The sequence below is a fragment of the Anomalospiza imberbis genome, chromosome 2, assembly GCF_031753505.1.
Source record: "Anomalospiza imberbis isolate Cuckoo-Finch-1a 21T00152 chromosome 2, ASM3175350v1, whole genome shotgun sequence".
Taxonomy (NCBI): domain Eukaryota; kingdom Metazoa; phylum Chordata; class Aves; order Passeriformes; family Viduidae; genus Anomalospiza; species Anomalospiza imberbis.
Window position 1 is genome coordinate 70,958,624 of NC_089682.1, and position 17,208 is coordinate 70,975,831.

The following is a 17,208-nucleotide window of genomic DNA, read 5'->3' on the forward strand; positions in this document are numbered from 1 at the left end:
GGAAGCTATGGGGCCTGGACCAAATTACAGCTTGCATAAGCTACAAAATTATAGACAATAACCACTATGGAAACCCATGCAGGAAAACTGGCCTTAAAACATATTCAGAGAAGACACAAAAGTGTTTGCTTTGCATCTGCAGCACTCAGTTCTCTCTTCTCTAACTGACAAATGTGTATCTGAAAGGCAGGTATCCAAGAGTGAGGCTGGTTTTTTCTATTCCCTCAATACATAAAATTGCTATCTACCTCTTTGGTAAATGTGGCTTTGATAGCAGACTTTCATCCATGTGCTGGCTCAAAGAGAGCAATCCAGCCTTTCTGTAAGAGCCCAGAAGAGCAGAGCTCTGTTTCTCCTGCTGCTATTATCTTTGTGCAGTCACTTGCCAAGAGCATGAATGACATGTAAAATTGCATGAAATCCAAGCATCATCATCTTACAGAGAAGAAAATAGAGGAACATGGAGAATCAGATTTCATTTGTCCTTCTCCCCATCCCAGTTAGATTCCAGAAATGTACACAAACATATCTATCTGCACATGCTTTTGTAATTGTATTGCCACCAAGTTTTCAGTAAGATTCCCAAACACCTAAAAAAAACCCCAAATTAATAATTAAAAGCAACTGCCTCAATCTAAATTTCTTCCATTAGAAATCACCTTTATAATTCTTTTTTTTACTAAATAACTAAAATAAAGTTTCTTTTTCACTGTATAAAGATTGACTGTCTTTGTTCAGGGTCTTGATGACTCCCTGTATTATAGGCCTTGGGAAGTGACAACCAGTTGAGTTCACATTGGGGCAGAGACATGACTTAGATTCTGTAACCTGATCACATTCTCAAATTTAAAAAGGGGAAAATTTTAATCAATTGTTAAAGTTTAAGAAGATGCAATGTTTTTTCCTTCTCCTCATAGAAATTCTACCTGGCCACAGGCATTTTTTCAGAGAAATGAAAAACATAATGAATAAAAAGGAATTTTATTTAAGTGTTTTTATATGTGCACAGACACACATATATAAATTCACAGAATCATTTAGTTTGGAAAATACCTCCAAGATCATTGAGTCCAACCTTATGTACATATCACATAGATAGGAAGATTAGGGAACATTCTATAGCAGTCTAGCCATTATAATGGAGGAGCTCACAATTCTCTGCTTTGATCCTACCTTGAGGGGGTCTCCAAGAGGAACACCTTCTTTCTATGAGAGCTGTCCTTGGGGCAGGTAAGGATTAGGCAATTGCACTTAGAACCACTTACAACCCATGCAGAGAGAGAGAGAGAGGGATCAGCTCTTTTAAGGCCACATCACAATATCTGGGCTGAGCTTCCATCAAATCATCCAAAACAAAAGCACAGCCTTGAAACAAAGTTCTGGATCCAAGTGGGATATGGTTGGGTACAAAGAACTACTTCTGCATGTAAGCTCAGCTACTTTTGCTTTTAAAACCCCAATCATACCTTTTACTGACCTCATGACTGTGCCCGACCCACCTGAGACACCTGTACTTTCACTGACACTGAACATTCCGGCCACCCTCAATAAAAGAGTTAGTCCATAACTAAAAGCATGGGTTGGAATCAGTAATTCACCTTCTCTCACATACAGACATGCATATGTAATGAATCCATGGTTACTTATAGTAAAGTTAAGTCACAGAGTGCTGGAAAACCACTGCAAAGTATCCAACACTGAGGACACATTTTAAGAGTAGACTGAGAAACTAGAATGTGAATGCCTCTTCCACACCAGGGATACCACTCTCTCTTTCTTAGTGACTTGGTGAAGCATGCTGACATCCCCTTCCTCATTAATTATTCCTTTCCTAAAGTGTACAGTTCATATTTTAAAAAGTACAATGCTACAAAAAGTAGCATCCTTTGAGGATATGAGTAGTTTTTATTTTCACTTGAAATACTATTTTTCAATTCATGAAGATGCAAAGACTACTTTTGTTGCTACTTCTTGTTGTTACTACTTTTTGTTGACCCCAGAAGAGTCCTAAACTCAACAGACTGAACAACCAGCAACAGAGTACAGTTTCAGTGCTAAATCTAAAACCCAAATCAAGTAATGATAGTCCTGCCTAATATTCCTCTCTAGCTTTAATAGGATACATGAATTTTTATTCCATCCCTAAGCTCCAGCGTGGAGTTGCATCCTTTTCCTGCACAATCTCATTGGCAGCAGTGTATCTAGCTTTCCAAATAACCTGCAATGGCCGATATCAGCTGGGTGATTCAATCAGGATGCCCAGGCATATCCTGATCCTGACCAAGAGTATTATACCAAGAGTATCAGGCATATCCTGACATCAAGAGTAAATACCAAGAGTATTTCAGCATGTCAGGGAGGAGGGCTGTGCAACCACTACTACTGGAGTAGTCCTGAAAAGCCAAGGGAATTATGGAGACTACTTGAATCTCCAGTCAATTTATCACCAGATTAGGCTTTCAAAAAACTTTCCCCCTTCTTGATGAACTCTCCTGGCTATAAATTACTCAGAACTAGATCTTCATATGGATTTGACAGTATTTAGCATGCCAGGGCACAATCCTGTTCAACCACCAGCACAGCACATTCCTACCTCTGCACAACACAGAGCAATAGGAAATAATGTAATAAAATGGCTCAGCTGAAAAAAAGCTGGGTACTCTCCCCAAAATAACCATTGTCAACTCCCAGTCATACCCAACACAGATGAGGACATCCAGTATTTTTTCTTTTGCAGCTACAAACCTTAAGTACTATCTAGATGCAAGAATGGACTGCAGCACAATACTCAAATAAGAACCATATTCCCTGCCACCCAATTAAGTGGAAGTCTCAGAATCTGATTTCCCACACATTCTTTTCATCAAGAAGAATGAGAGATTAGTGGCTTTCATGAGGGGCTGGATCACTGTATACATTACAGTATTCAATAAAGCACACAATTTATAGCAGCCAAAGTAAGTCCTGTACTTTACAGAGTACATCAGAAATGCAACCAAAAATATTTTTCCTATGGGATCACTATTCTCCAGTACTAATACTAAAACTAAATTCAAGCAAGACAACAAAATCACTGAACATACAATTTAATATCCCAAGAGGTGGACCTCTGTGCGGATCCTGAGTAGGTCCTTTGTCTGCAAACAAAAGACCACTGAAAAGTCAGCATCAGCTGCATCCCATGAGGCCTGCTGGACATAGATCTAATTTTTTTTACTGCTTCTTTGTATTTTATGACACTATTTTTAAATTGATCCTACTGGCTTTGAAAGAGAACTTTGATAAGAACCATTCAGAAGACACAGTCCTACAAAAACACGCTTATATTCTTCAGTCAGTTAATGCATTATTGTTTTGTTTAAATAAATCATACTCAAAACATCTTAATACAAGTGTAAGAAAAAAAATCTTGAGGAATAAAACAGCTTTTACGGTCCTGTAGAATCTTGTCCAAGAAGTTATCAGTTAACCAAACCAATTCACAATTCTGTAAATTCTATTGCTTTATCACTCCACAATTTTTTAAGTGGTTCAGATGTTTGTGGCTCATATTACTGATCAGGGAACAGGCAATTGCTACAATACAGCAAATCAGAGATATGTAATATTGACACAAAACTACAGAGCAGTAACTTTGTTGACTGGACTTCCTCAGAAAACTTTTCTTCCTCTATCAATCTAAAGTTTTTTTCACACGAAGAATTACTCAATTTTTCTTCTACAGAACGAGTCTCTGCTTAATGTATTCCCCCATGTAAGAATCAAAGAAGGGGCAAATCCTTTCCTCAGGGGAAATTATACCAGATGGGATCATTATAGAATATGCCACACTTTATAACACCCCGACTGTACAGCTTTTTCTGTGATGTTGATTTTTAAAGTTCAATAAGCAGACATTTATGCTATAGAGTAAAATAATCGGTTGGGGCAATGCTTATATATCTGATAAAACAAATACAGAAATTGTACAGAAAATTATACAGAAAACCCAAGTTATACTGTAACAAAACATAACTTCAGTATATCTTACAGACAAAAAGTTTTCTGGGGATACTGCCAAAAAGAAACAAAGCTATACATCCAAGCACATACAGAGTAAGGTGCACTATGTATCAGGAGAAATTAAGTTCTCACCAATAAATTGTTTCTTAAATCATTGCTCTTAAAATGTAAGCCACACATATGAAAGATTTAAAGTATGCACACTTAAATTAATACTGGAATAATTTTATCATCTACTTTGCTAAAATGATGTCAAAATCAATTCCATCTACTTCTCAGGGTCGTATCCAAGACCTGGATGCCACTTGCAATACTAACCAGTACCTTGAATCAAAAGGATTCCCTTCCTCTGCTGGTTTGATTTCTATGCTCTCATGTTTTGTAAGGGCATTTTTAGAACCACTTTGACACTCCATAGAGGCAAGGAGACACTATACTCACTACAGCATTTACAGTAGAGTCCTGGTAGAGCTACATCTGCAGCTCTGCTGGTGTAGACAGTTGATTAAAAGGTTTTTGTGTCATCATATAGGCCTGAGGATGACACAGCCCTGCCTGCACATAGCAGGTCACACACCACACCATAGGCCAGACCCCAGAAATAAGTTTCTTAAATATCTCCCAGGTGTTTATGCACACCATTTATCCTTCAGATGAACTAAATATACTACACCTGAAGATAATTTAGGTTTATCTGTAAACTTCAATTACTAATTAGGAACAGATTTGACTAATGAGATTAATCAAAACTATATGAGAAAGTAAAAGTGATTCAAAAAACAGTCTCCAAGCAACTCCATTTTCAGTTCAGGGTTTGTTGAATGATGATTGCTCAAACCAAAGGAGCAGATACTGGAACCACACATAACTCAAGCAGATGCTTCTAAGGCCATATATATGCATGTATGGGTATTTTCAAGCCACTAGAGCTCCTTCTGGCCACAGTAAAGTCATTCAGGCTGAACTCTATATGGACCCATATATGTAACTGGCCAGGACCACTCACTGATTTTGCACTCAAATTGTTGTGCTTTCAGAACCCCCAGTCTGCTGAGAGCTGCTGCTGCTTTCCTTGCTAGTATGATCCTATCATTCAACTCCTGCTATAAAGCAAGGTAGTTTGGAAGATGGAGAGAAAAAAATGAAAATACAATTCTAAACTCAGCAAGTTCTGCCTTGCACATGGAAGAAATCAGACTCAGCTGGTTAACAGCACCCGGCACCAGCACAAGGGAGTATCAGGCAGCTACTGCCTCTCAGGGAACCAAGTCTACCACAGCCTCTTGCTGAGTTTAGAAACACATTTACATTTTTTTCCTCCCACTGGCATCAGAGTTTGTCAATAAAAATATTTTTGGGGTGCAACAGGGTGGAAAAATGTTAACTTCAATGAAGAATAAGGTTTCATTGGTGAGAAACATTTAACATTAGCTGAGATCTAACCCTAACTGACTTGATAAGATGAGGGGGTGTTTTCATTTCAATTTCTCTGTTTTTTTAAATTTTTAAATGGTTTTTTTTTTCCAAAAGGGATTTCAATTATCTTCTGACTTGCCAAGTCTGTTGTTGAGGTGAATTTTAAAAGAAGAAAATGCCAATACATTTCAGGAGAAACTTTACAGGTCTTTGAGAACCAGAATTGGGAAAATGTAGGGCATTGAAGCAGGAAAAGGCATGGAGAATGGTGGAGAAGAAACACAAGAGCCAAAACAGAAGTGAGAAATGGAACCAGGGCACCAGGAAAGGGAGCAAGGAAGTGTTCTCAGTGATCTTTGATAACTTTAAAAGAAAAAGGATCTCAAAAAATACTTTCATTTTGGAGAGTTCACACCTTCATTCAGATGACCAAAAGAGACAGAGGAGCAAACACTGTTCCCTTCCTCTGTTATTTAAAGATGTCTTGATTTGATTCTCTGGTCGGGAATTCTCAAAAAGTTAAAATGAGTTGTTACAGATCTGCAGGAGGGAATGCAGTAAGAAATTTCCAGGCAATCTGCCTCAGGACTGATCCAAGTCAAACCTATCAGTAACTCATTTACCTTCCCTGATCTTCACACAGAACAGCAAACACAAAAGAATAAATCCTGCTAATACACAATACTCAGTACCCACATAGGAAAAGAGCAGAAAGCCAGTTAAATTTTAGAAAGAAATTCAAGAAACAGTACTCTAAGATGATTGAGAAAAACACAAGCTGCAAGCTCCCATGGTTGAAAGGACTTGAGAACTACTAGACAAATTATAATCATAAAATATTTACATATAAACATTAATATGAGACACATATTAGTCAAGCAGACTGCACAGAGAGAAAGCAGACAGAGAATATGTGTAAAAACCAGAAAGGTCCCAGCAACCTGGGCCCTTCATCTCTTTAAGCGGACTTTAAGCAACTATCCAGAAAATGCAGCATATGGGTTATACAACCTTGAGGAAGCATAAGGCGTGACATATGTGACAATTCACCCAGTGTGGCAAGCACACAACAAGCACTCAACAAGCAAAAGGGTTAAAAATAACAGCTCCTCAGGATATGCATGGCACATAAATCCGTCTTCTGTCCTGCTAGGGAAAACAAAGGGACAGAAAAAGGAGGGGGGCAATCATTGAAGGGATTACCAGGCAAGCTTGTTTCTAGGGTTTCAGCTTTCAGCAACCAGATTGGCACAGAGGAGGCCAACACATGGCCTCTGGAGATTAATCTTGGACAAGTGGAGAGTCTTTCAAGGAATGATATTTCAAGTTGAGGTTGCATTCTGAGTTGCCCTTGCTCTCCATTAACTGTAAAAAGTGTGACATCCCTAAAGTAACTATAGCCTTGGTGAATTCTCTGCACAACTGCTTTCCCACCACTTTAGCACCAATTTAGGAACAGTTCCATTGTGAAGCAGAGTTATTCTAGAGCATGATGCTGTCAGCAGAAAAGAAATGGGCCAGTCAGACTGAAAGAACTGCTTTGCAAGTACAAATTTCTCAGAACAAGGCAGTATTACGTGCCCAGGTATATTAAGGGGAAACCAGGCATGCAAATGCCAAGGAAATCTGAAGTAAGGAGGACAGGTAGCTTTGTACTGAACCATGCAGTTGTGTTACTGCAGGTCTCTGTGTCTCACACAGCACAGAACCACAGAAGCTGTTCATCAGCCCCTTGTTCCGGAATATTGATTTGAGCAGATGATACAATGTAGAGGGCTAAATGTTCTGCAAGTCAGATTGCTTTGAAGGGCAGGAGTTGCGTTATGATGTGGCAGCTGAAGTCTGAGAAACAGAACAGACACACAGAGAGAGTCTGGAGGAGCCCTGTGAGGTTTGCAGTTTTCCTCCCTGCTGTGCAGAAGGACCCAGGCTTACCCAGGTGGCATCTCATTGCACTGGTAACCTACAACATCCACAAGACCCCTCAACATCTGACTTCAGTGCTTGAAGGTTCTAGTGGTTTTTTCCTACTACATAAAAACAATCTTTTTTTGTTATAAATCAGGACAACTACTTGTCCTCCAGATGTCAATTTGTAAAGCAAACCACCATTATTCCCTTTACAGCCTCTTCTACACTAGTTTGATTTGTTATGTCCCTTCCCTGCTCAGTGTCCTTTTTCACAGTTCCAGCCTCCACAACTTTTGTATACTTTTGACATTCTCAAAGCCTCTTATTCTCTTTTCTGGAATTAAATTTATCTTAACATACAACCTATAAACTCAGGCTGGACACCCAGTAATGATAGAGGAACGCTGACTGGTGGATGGAGCTGGACAGAAAACCATCAGCTTTATGAAAACCAACCAGGGATGTGATGGGTTTTTTTTGTTTTTTTTTTTTTTTTGCTTATTTGTTAAGAGTCAGACTTTTTGTCTAACTTACTATAAGGAAAATGAAGAAAAATTTCATTTATCTGTGTTGATTAGTTCAAGGTAACCTTGCTGTCCATGTATCTTCAAACTTTACAACATATAACCACACATCTGTTCTGGTAAAATGCTGCCTTCACACATTTTTTGTTTTAAATATAATTCTTTAAACTTGACTAACTTTACTAACATGAGGAATAGGATAATTATATAAAGATCAGGAAGTGGCTCAGCATAAACTCAAAAACTTTACTCCAGTATTTCTATTTATCAGAAAGCATCCTGAAAACCAAGCTACATTCTTGCTTCAGAGCCCCCAGATGACTGACTCCTGCAATCCCACAGATATGTCTTCTCTACTCATGCCTGCCTGTAAACTACAATTAAATATTGAAAAAATACTCAATATTTAGTGTATAACTTGTAAATCTTATGTATCAGACTTCACCACAAGGAAGAACCCAGTTCTCATCAGTGGCTCACTCTGGGACCCAGATTCTTCCCACCACATCACTTCTCCTCAGGGGACCACCAAAGGACTTTAGCAACTGCTGATATTAGCTGCTCATCACACCAGGGCCATTCTTTTTTTTCCAAGGAGTTCTCTTTTCTCAGATATGTTGAAGGCAATGTGGGACCTGTTCATTAACAATCCTTGCTCCAGTTTGGTGACCCGGCTCGGTGACCACTTTGCATTTCAGACAACAGAATGAGCAGATTCTGGGACCTTGAGACTCCTTGCAAAACCAGACACCCTGCAATTAGAAGTAGCTTCACCTGACCTTCTTGTTTCTGCCTTTCAAGTGTCACAATGTTAAAATCTAGGTGTACAAATGTTAATGTTAAATCAACAATGCAAATATGAAGACAGAATGAAAAATGAAGCCACAAACCCTCAAAATGACATAGCACCAAATGAAAACCTCTTATTTATACAGCTGAATAAATGTAAATTGACATCTTAACAATGCAAAATTATCAGAGTGCCCTGCTTTGAAGAGCTTACAATCTAATTGAATGCAAGACACAAAACTAGTGGAACTTGATGTATACTTGCAAGAATAAAACAAGGAGTTGCACATTTAGTAGAGCAGCTGTGTAATTTTTTCATTTAAAAGAACATTCAGTATTAAAATTAACATAAATGTGAAAATTGGAGTGAGACAGAAAACTAAGAAAAAGATGCCTGTTCAGGAATAAATAACTTCCAAACTCATACAAAAGAATCATTATATTACATGAAAGAAAACAATTCAGTAACACAAATGCTTTCTAGTAATGCAAAAAAAAAATGGAATGAGATCAAATTACCTTTATTGATTAGCAAAATAGGCATTATGGTCTTACATCTTCTCATATCCCTGTTGGAATTTTTAATTTGAAAACCTTTGTATTATACTAGAATCTCCGAGTCAATTAAAAAAACCCAACATGCACCTTCAGGCAACAACATAAAATAAATTGTTACATTTTGGACATTAAACAACTGGGTCTGTAGATTTGCAAACCTTGGGTTGGGGTTGTTTGGTTGGGGTTTTTTGGTTAAAAGCACAGCTTAGCAGACATCCATCTGCAAGGCAGTGTTAACACCTCAGTGTTGGTGCTCAACACCTAGATCTGAACCAGAAGGAGCCTGGAATTATTCCACTACAGCATAATGCGAGATATGCCCATACGGTCAGAGGACAGAAGAGCATTTGAAATCAGAAAAGACTGGTTTCTGCTTGTGGAACTGTAAACTGTCCAGATTCCCTCTTTCCAGGGAACTCTACATGATTCAATTCTCTGATAAATATGTTTTGAAGGAAGCATTAACCTCTTCAGCCCAAAAGTGAATAGGGACAATTGCACTGATTTGCCCTGGCAAAGTTCTGCCACCAAAAACTCTTCTGGACCACATCCAACAAAGAGCAAATGTTTTCTTCACATATTTTGTATGTTGATTACTACTGCTATCACCCATCAGGTCAGGGCAGCCTTCCTGGCTCTTTCTGAGATTAATATGGCAGGAGAAAACATGACCTTTATTTCTATTTTTATAAAGCTGTTGTTCAGCACCGTGTTAATTTGCAGTAAATACAAGAAGATACTACAGTGAAACAGACCTTAAATACTTCTAAGAAGCAGAAACCTGGTATGACCTGACCAAAATAAGCATATCTGAGTAAGGCAGATTTTCTCATTTTGCTGAAGCAGGGACTGCAAAATCATCTTTTATCACATTTGGCCACTAGTTAAAAAGTCGGCTTTTTCTCCATGGTTACCCTCTGACATCTAGCTTGGCCATCTGGAACAAATTCAGAAGGAAAGAAGAGAGCATGAGAAGGAAAAAGATTATGCTTATAATGCAAGACACCATTGCTCCAACTGAGTGCAATATGCACTTAACAGGAATGGAGGAGAGGATGCACAGCTGCCTCTTGTGCTTGTATCAACACTACTGCTGCTTCCAATTCCAGTGACTAATAGTACAATAATTTATAACATTTTCCCCCCCTAAAATAATGAATAGTGTTAATTTATAGCACTCATAGAACACACAGTGTCAGCTCTCATAAATATCTCAGATAAAGAGATGTTTTGCCACTAAAATTTATATGAGAGAATGAGACATCATCAAACTGAGGTAAGGGAGTTAGTGTGGGTAACCTGTGTTTCCTGAAGGCAATGCAGATCTTAGGTGTCTTAAAATGCCCTTTGGAGGTGGATCTCTCTCTCTGCTGACCAAAGCAACACTCCAGGACAAAAAGCTAGGCACCCTACCTAGGTGAGGCAACTAAAATGGGATGGATCTACATTAAACATTTGAGAAGTACCAGAATAACAGCAGGGCTGAAAAAGAGCATAATCTTCACTATTCCTAGTCCAGAGCCCGCTTAGCTTTGCAGTGTGTATGCATATAACAAAGGCTTGTTCTGTATAATGCTTGCTCCTTTAGTCCTTTTGTAGGCAAAATACTTCACTGTTTCTCACAGTGGAAACAATGTCTGCCTGGAAAAAGCTCACTGCCATAAAAGCAGTGACATCTTTATATCAAAGCTTTGTGGTGAAATTGGCACAGTTTAGATAGTCATTTTCTAACACTTGTTTGTTTAACTCTTGGAAATCTAAAATTGTGCTTTCCACAGTCTGTAAACATAACTAAAATTTGCACTGCTCCCACATTGAAATTAGCTGTAAAAACTGAGAGGTAGTTGAACAAAATTTGGAGTGAAGGAAGTAGCCTTTTAGCCACATGCTTATTTGAGAATTCTTATTCAGCAACTGAAAGGCCAAAAATCTTGTAATATCAATTACCTGTTACAAGTAAAAGAGAAAGAAAATTTCCAATACACGTTGGATTTGCTGCTGTAAGATGTAAGAAGACTGAAACCACGTTCAAGATTTTTGAGCACAAAAATTATGATCCTAAATTTAAATTTTGTTAGCTAAAAAGAAGCTGCCAGTCTGAAAGATGAATGGGAGCTAGCTTTGTCTGGTCCTTTATGAACTTTGCCTTAAAAGTTCCTGCTGAGTTGTTTTTAGACCCCTTCCTTTCAAAAGACCAGCCACAACATCAGCATTACCTCTACAAAATCTAGCATTTCATAGAGCACATGTGTCAGATTCTTCTAAACGGCCCAGACGTTGTCCACATGGATTCAGATTAACACGTTTTAATTCTTCACAGTGATGTGCTTAATAAAACATGTCCTGGAAGGCATTTTTTAATGTAAAAGGAAAGATGCAAAAAGTTATTCCATGACAGAATCAGCACATCTTTATAAACAAGGTGGACAACAAGGTGGGGTGAGTCAAGATGGTATTAACAGCAGCCCACAGGTCTCATTCAACTACAGGTACAATTCCTGTCCCTTTGACAGATGCAAAGTGGGATGAGGGCAGCACAAAACCCAACACTCATATCTCTGACTGCCTGGACACAGCTAGATGTGCAAGGAGGATGACAGGGTTACTCTAGAAACACATGTGCAGCCAGGCACCCAGATGTGGGGGTTCCTGATATCTCTGTGAATCACAAGCAGGCCTCCAAAACTGGAATCTGGCCTTCATCACAGAGCATGGATTTAATGAGTTCTTTCCATCACTGTGAAAGACATGAATGAATTACAGTAATATTTTTGCTATTAACTATTCTGTTGATTAATCCAAAATATGTGCAATTACAGATCTAAATATAGTCCCTTACAGTTAACAGAAATCAAGCTATGTAACTCAGGGAGGGAGGGAGGGAAAGCAGACATCTAAACCCATGCAAAAACCTAACTTCACTTCTTCTGTATGGTAGTATTATTTTACTTTGAAGCAAAGCCTTCCTCAAGAAATTCCATATGATTTCCATTAAAAGTTCTATTCAGAAATATCCTAGTTTGCAAAAGGTAAACATTAAGCAAAAACAATGAATTTTTTTTTACTTCTCAAAATTGTTCATCTCATTCCATCTCTAAATGGCACTGTCCAACAAATCATTTTGTAACTACAGTCAGATGCCTGTCTTGTCTGATTTAAAACTTTAAGTGTACTTCAAAATTAGAGCTAAGCAAAAGCCAAAGAGAAGAGCCCTTTAATTATGCAGCAATAGTGCACCAATCCATACAACGTCTCACCCCATACCTAAAGGGAGCACATCCAACACCACAGGATACTCCATAGTCCCTTTGCAGCCTCGCTTTTTGCTGGTACTGCCAGCAAGCATGTCAACTCTGTGAACATTCCTGGGAAGGTGGAGCCTCATTGCCCTCCACACTGAAGTGAGAAAAACAAAGTATTTTCACTCTAGCACATCATGCAATGGAAATCAGGTACTGACACATGACCACAACCAGGCCTTTTTTTTTCCCCACACCCATAAGAAGTTAAAGCTTCCTATAAGTTATGTGATTTTTATTATTAAGCAAACTATTTTTTTCCTAACTATACAGGCCTGGACTTATAAAAGCAAGATGGCAGGCATCACACCAATCAGCAAGGTGAAGTGTAAATCAGGTGCAAACTATGTGAAATTTGAAGACTGGTACTAGATGTGAGAGCTATTTCAATGTTTAATTCCCAAAATGCTTCAATTGTTCTTTAGAAAGACCCACAACTGGCCAGTGCCAAAGAAAACACTGCTTGGTAACAACTTTCAGTGATAAATATCAGTATGTTTTAAAGTTTGTTTCACAGGTTTCTCTGTCTCCATACTGATTTTAGGAGAGTATTAATAAAATCCAAAATAGCAATGCAGAAAAAAGTGCTGACAAGGAGAGGGATAATCCTGTTCTAAATGCTGACACTGAAATACTTCTTCACAGCCTATAAGAGAGTATCCCACTGAGATTTCTACAGATGCCCTCAATGGGAAGAACAGTAGACATGAACTCCCAAATTTTCCCAAATTTGGGAAAGGAGAATAAGGAGCAAAGGAGAGTAAGTCATCATCAGAAATACTAAACTAGTTAGCCACAAACTGCTGTCAAAATCATAAACCAAAGAAATGGGGAAAAAAAAAACCCCAAAAACCAAACATGGAAGAATCCCCTCAATCTCCCTAACATTCATAGAATTAACAGGCATTACTTGAAAAAACAGCAATCTTTTTAAAAACTAGAATAGTTATAGGTAGAATATTTTGAGTTGCCAGCATGCTTTTAATTACATTTAGAAAGTTAAAGTCTACTGCATGAACTAGACAAATTAAGGCGCTCAAAATCACAATGAAGTTGCTGATTCGCCAACATTTTTAATCCTGCAATTTACATGCTTACATACATTCTTAACAATACCCTTTTAATATTCAAACACATTCACACTGGCAACTTCAGTACACTGATTGATGTGACAATTTAAAGTATTTCAAAGGGGACATTTGTGTCTCTTGACTTTATATTTTAATGTTGCCAAAACACACATCCTTGTAACACCAAAGAAGAAAGTCAAGCCTTGGTGCACACTAAGACTGACCCCAACTGCCTGGAAACAAACAGGAAATTCAGAGATTTTTAAGGCCAGAAGGGACTGCTGTGATTGCCAATCTCACTTCTGCACAAAGGAGCCTGAAAGATTTCACCCCTAAAGTCCTGCAGCAAGTGTTCGGAAACTGAACTACAGCTGAACATCTGGCACAGAAACATCCTTAGTGCAAATCACCTAAATCAGGATTAAAACTTAAATAATGAAAAGCCTCAGTTTTCCTTCTGTAGGATAGGAACAGGTTAGGATACAGAAGCCTCTGCAGTACATCAGGGTGACACTTTTACAGCACAGCAGGATGAATTATTAAGAATGGAACTCCTCCACACGTTTCCACCTTTACTATACATAATGGCAAGTGATTCCATGAATGACAAGGCCATTCATTAAAATATTTCAGGTTTGAAATTTCATTTCTACACTGTCATTTTTTAAAACACAATCACAAAATCTTATTTATTGTTTTTTTCATGAAAATAATTCTAGCAATCTGTGTGTTTTATCATTATTTATATAGCAAATGTTAACTCATAACTAATGAAGGATTATTCCTATACGGAAGAGAATCCAATGTCACATAGATTACATCCTCATTTCTGTTTGTAACATTCACTTTTTGCCCCTTCTCCCACATTTTGTATCACCAGATCCAGGGATATATTAGACCCAGGCACATCTGTATAGATGAGCTGAATAAAAAATGGTTCCCATTTTTTGCTTAAGATATTAGCAAATTCAGAAATTTTAAATCGGTGTCCAATTTGCAAGAAAACAGAAATAACCTAAGGTCTGCGAGTGTTTTCAGAGTAAGAATTTGCCTTCAAATGCTTCCCAATTGTTGTTTGAACACTGGAAGTCACATTTTCCAAAGGTGCAAACACAAATTTTAGGTGAGAAGAGGCCAAATGTAAGGCTGTTTGTCTTTTCTTAAATGCTGCCATACTACAGCCTTAGAGACAGTAGTTTTATATTGTACTAAAGCATGGAAATTCAAGCTAATTAAAATCACATTTGAAAAAAAAAACCATGCTCAAATCACCTTCAAAACACAGCTCTCATAACTTGTTTTTAAAATCAGCCTTGAAACTTTGTTATTTATTTATGCTGCTACTGACAGCTGATGTTTATCTGCCAAATGTGTCACAAATAGATAACAGATTAAACTACGGTTTTCAAATTTATTAGCATTTGCAAGAGAGGCTTCTCACAAAATTAAACATCAAGCTTTGCTCTTGGTGTCTGTTCAAAATCTCAGACGGCTGAACTTTACAAAAAAACCATTTGAGGCCAAATTTGATGTAAATCTTAAAACACAGCATAAAGTTACTTTTAAAAACTATTATTTTAAGTGCACAGATTTTTCTCTCATTTTCAATGCAAAAGAAAAATTATTTCCATTCCCCATTAAAGCATTTTTAATTTGAAATTGTTAAGTACTAGAAATCAACAATCTAACACAATGAAGACACAATATGAGATATGAAGCTTCATAGCCCACCTTTCTTCTTGACTGGCATTCTTCTTCCTACTTTTGAATCTGGTTGCAAGCACTTATTTACAGGTACTAACGAAGTACTACTGGAACACTCTGCAAGGTCAGGAACTGACTATCTACTGCAGAACACTTTTACAGTTCAGTAAGGAAATGCAGCTTCAGTCTTCATTTCTGTGAATACTTGCTGTTCCCTTGGATTGGACTTGCGATGCTCTCCACAAATAAGAAAAAAAAAAGGGGGGGGGGAAAGAAGCTTTTTGATTCTTTTTTTAAGAGATGCTTTCAATTTCTTTAAAATATATTTGACTCTATAAAAATACAAGAGCAAACGTTCCTTGGCAATATAAAACCATATTATAACTCCTCTTCTGGCAGCAAAGTTTGAAAATCAAAATATTTTATGCAATACAATTAAGGCACAGTCCATCTCTAGGCAGCTGTCTCAATACTCCACCTGTACATGCTCAAAAACATATTATCTGCAGGACAAAAACGCCCAAGTAATCCAAATAAGGAGGAAGACAAAAACAATCCAAAGCGCCTCTTTAAGCTCTTTCACTTCTTGAATTAATTTTGCTAGCTATGTATTAGGTGACTACACAGCAGACTGAAAAGATCCCTTTTTCCTCACCAGACAAGAGCCTTCAAATATCACCCTCTTACCCAACAGAAGTCACTGGGCAGACACTTTCATTTTTATTATCTGCAAGCCACCCAGCCTTACGGTCTTTAATGTCCCTCTGATCCTCCCATGTATTAAAAGAGAGGATTGAAAACGAGGAAAGCAATCCCTTGACCTGGAATTATTAAAGTGACAGGGCTGCCCACTGGGCACTTGGACAAAGCAGATTGCTTTATACTGGAGTCATTTACTTCATGCCATTCCTTCCCTTGCACAGCAGCAGCCACCTCGTGAAAGAGGAATAAGGAGAGTTAGGAGAAGAGCTTCACAAAAGATTCATTTTCAGAGTTAATGAAGTATTAATGAAATAAAAAGCAAGCCATGAGATCAGTCCGGAGTTTCCCACTCAGAAGCGCAGCTGGTTGGCTTCAGTATCAGCCTCTCTCTCTCTCCCCCTTTTTCTGGAAAAACAAAAAGAGAAACAGAAAGGGGATAGATTTTCCTCATCTACTTCGTTAAGGAAAAGTCTGAGAAAGGCGGGCAAGCTCCGAACGCTTCCCTTCCCCGCGGGGACGAGGAGCTGCGATGCACATGGCAGGGCTTTGCTGTGCATCGTCTTCTCGGGGACACGGGGCTGTGCTTGGGAAGGGGACGGCTCTGCTCTGCTCTCTATGTTCGCAGCTGGGATCTGCTCGTCCCCGCATCTCGCGGGCAGGGACTCCGGGGCTGTCCCCCTTCATCCCCTCCCCGCTCCACCCTCCCCCGCTTCTCTCGAACCCAAAGGGGTCCGCCTGCTGCTTTCCGAGGCGAAACAAGGCACAGAGGGCTGGCTGGCTGGGGGACTGGCATGGAGCGCAGGTGAACTGGCGGAGCCGGACTGGGCTTAAGGACCAGGACAATTCCCCCCGGGGTTGCCGAGGGACAAGCGAGGGGCAGGAGCTGAGGGGATGAGGGAGGGGTTGGAGGTGGGGCGAAGCGAGAGGCAACCGGGGCGAGGGGTGCTCGAAGGGGGCGGGACGGGGAGGGAGCACAAAGGAGCCGGTGGCGACGGAAGGGGGCAGCGGGCGTTGCGAGGGCTGAGGGGGCAGGCGGGGAAGGGGCACGGGCTGAGGGGAGGGGGTCAGCGGGTTACCCCGAGGACTGGGCCTCCCCGCACCGAAGGGGGAGTCCCCGCGTCCCGGCCGCCGGTGCAGGATCCGCGCTCAGCCCCGCCGCCATCGAGGAGCCGCCGCCATCCGCCGCCATCCGCCGCCCCGGCAACCAGCTCCGCGCCCCGCCCGCCGGCCCGC

General features: G+C 39.5%; 1 protein-coding gene and 1 long non-coding RNA gene across 14 annotated transcripts in view; one reads left to right on the forward strand and one right to left on the reverse strand.

Annotated features, from left to right (window-relative positions):
* The window catches only part of DLG2 (discs large MAGUK scaffold protein 2), a 984,419-nt gene extending 967,223 nt beyond the window's left edge, over positions 1-17,196 (reverse strand). For 6 of the 13 annotated variants that reach the window (XM_068181604.1, XM_068181603.1, XM_068181608.1 and 3 more), the window contains exons 1-2: positions 17,052-17,194; positions 15,301-16,380 (exon numbers count right to left, since the gene is read on the reverse strand). In XM_068181604.1, coding sequence (XP_068037705.1) covers positions 15,301-15,319 — 19 coding nt within the window. In that variant the 5' untranslated portion in view covers positions 15,320-16,380; positions 17,052-17,194. Of the gene's footprint in view, positions 1-15,300; positions 16,381-17,051 lie in introns of all 13 variants that reach the window. The other 7 variants (XM_068181600.1, XM_068181601.1, XM_068181597.1 and 4 more) reach the window with 2 other exon arrangements.
* LOC137469156 (uncharacterized) lies at positions 4,996-6,277 on the forward strand. Its single transcript, XR_010996373.1, has 2 exons — positions 4,996-5,412; positions 5,533-6,277. It is a non-coding gene; the product is annotated as an uncharacterized lncRNA (long non-coding RNA).
* Positions 17,197-17,208: the final 12 nt, after the last annotated feature.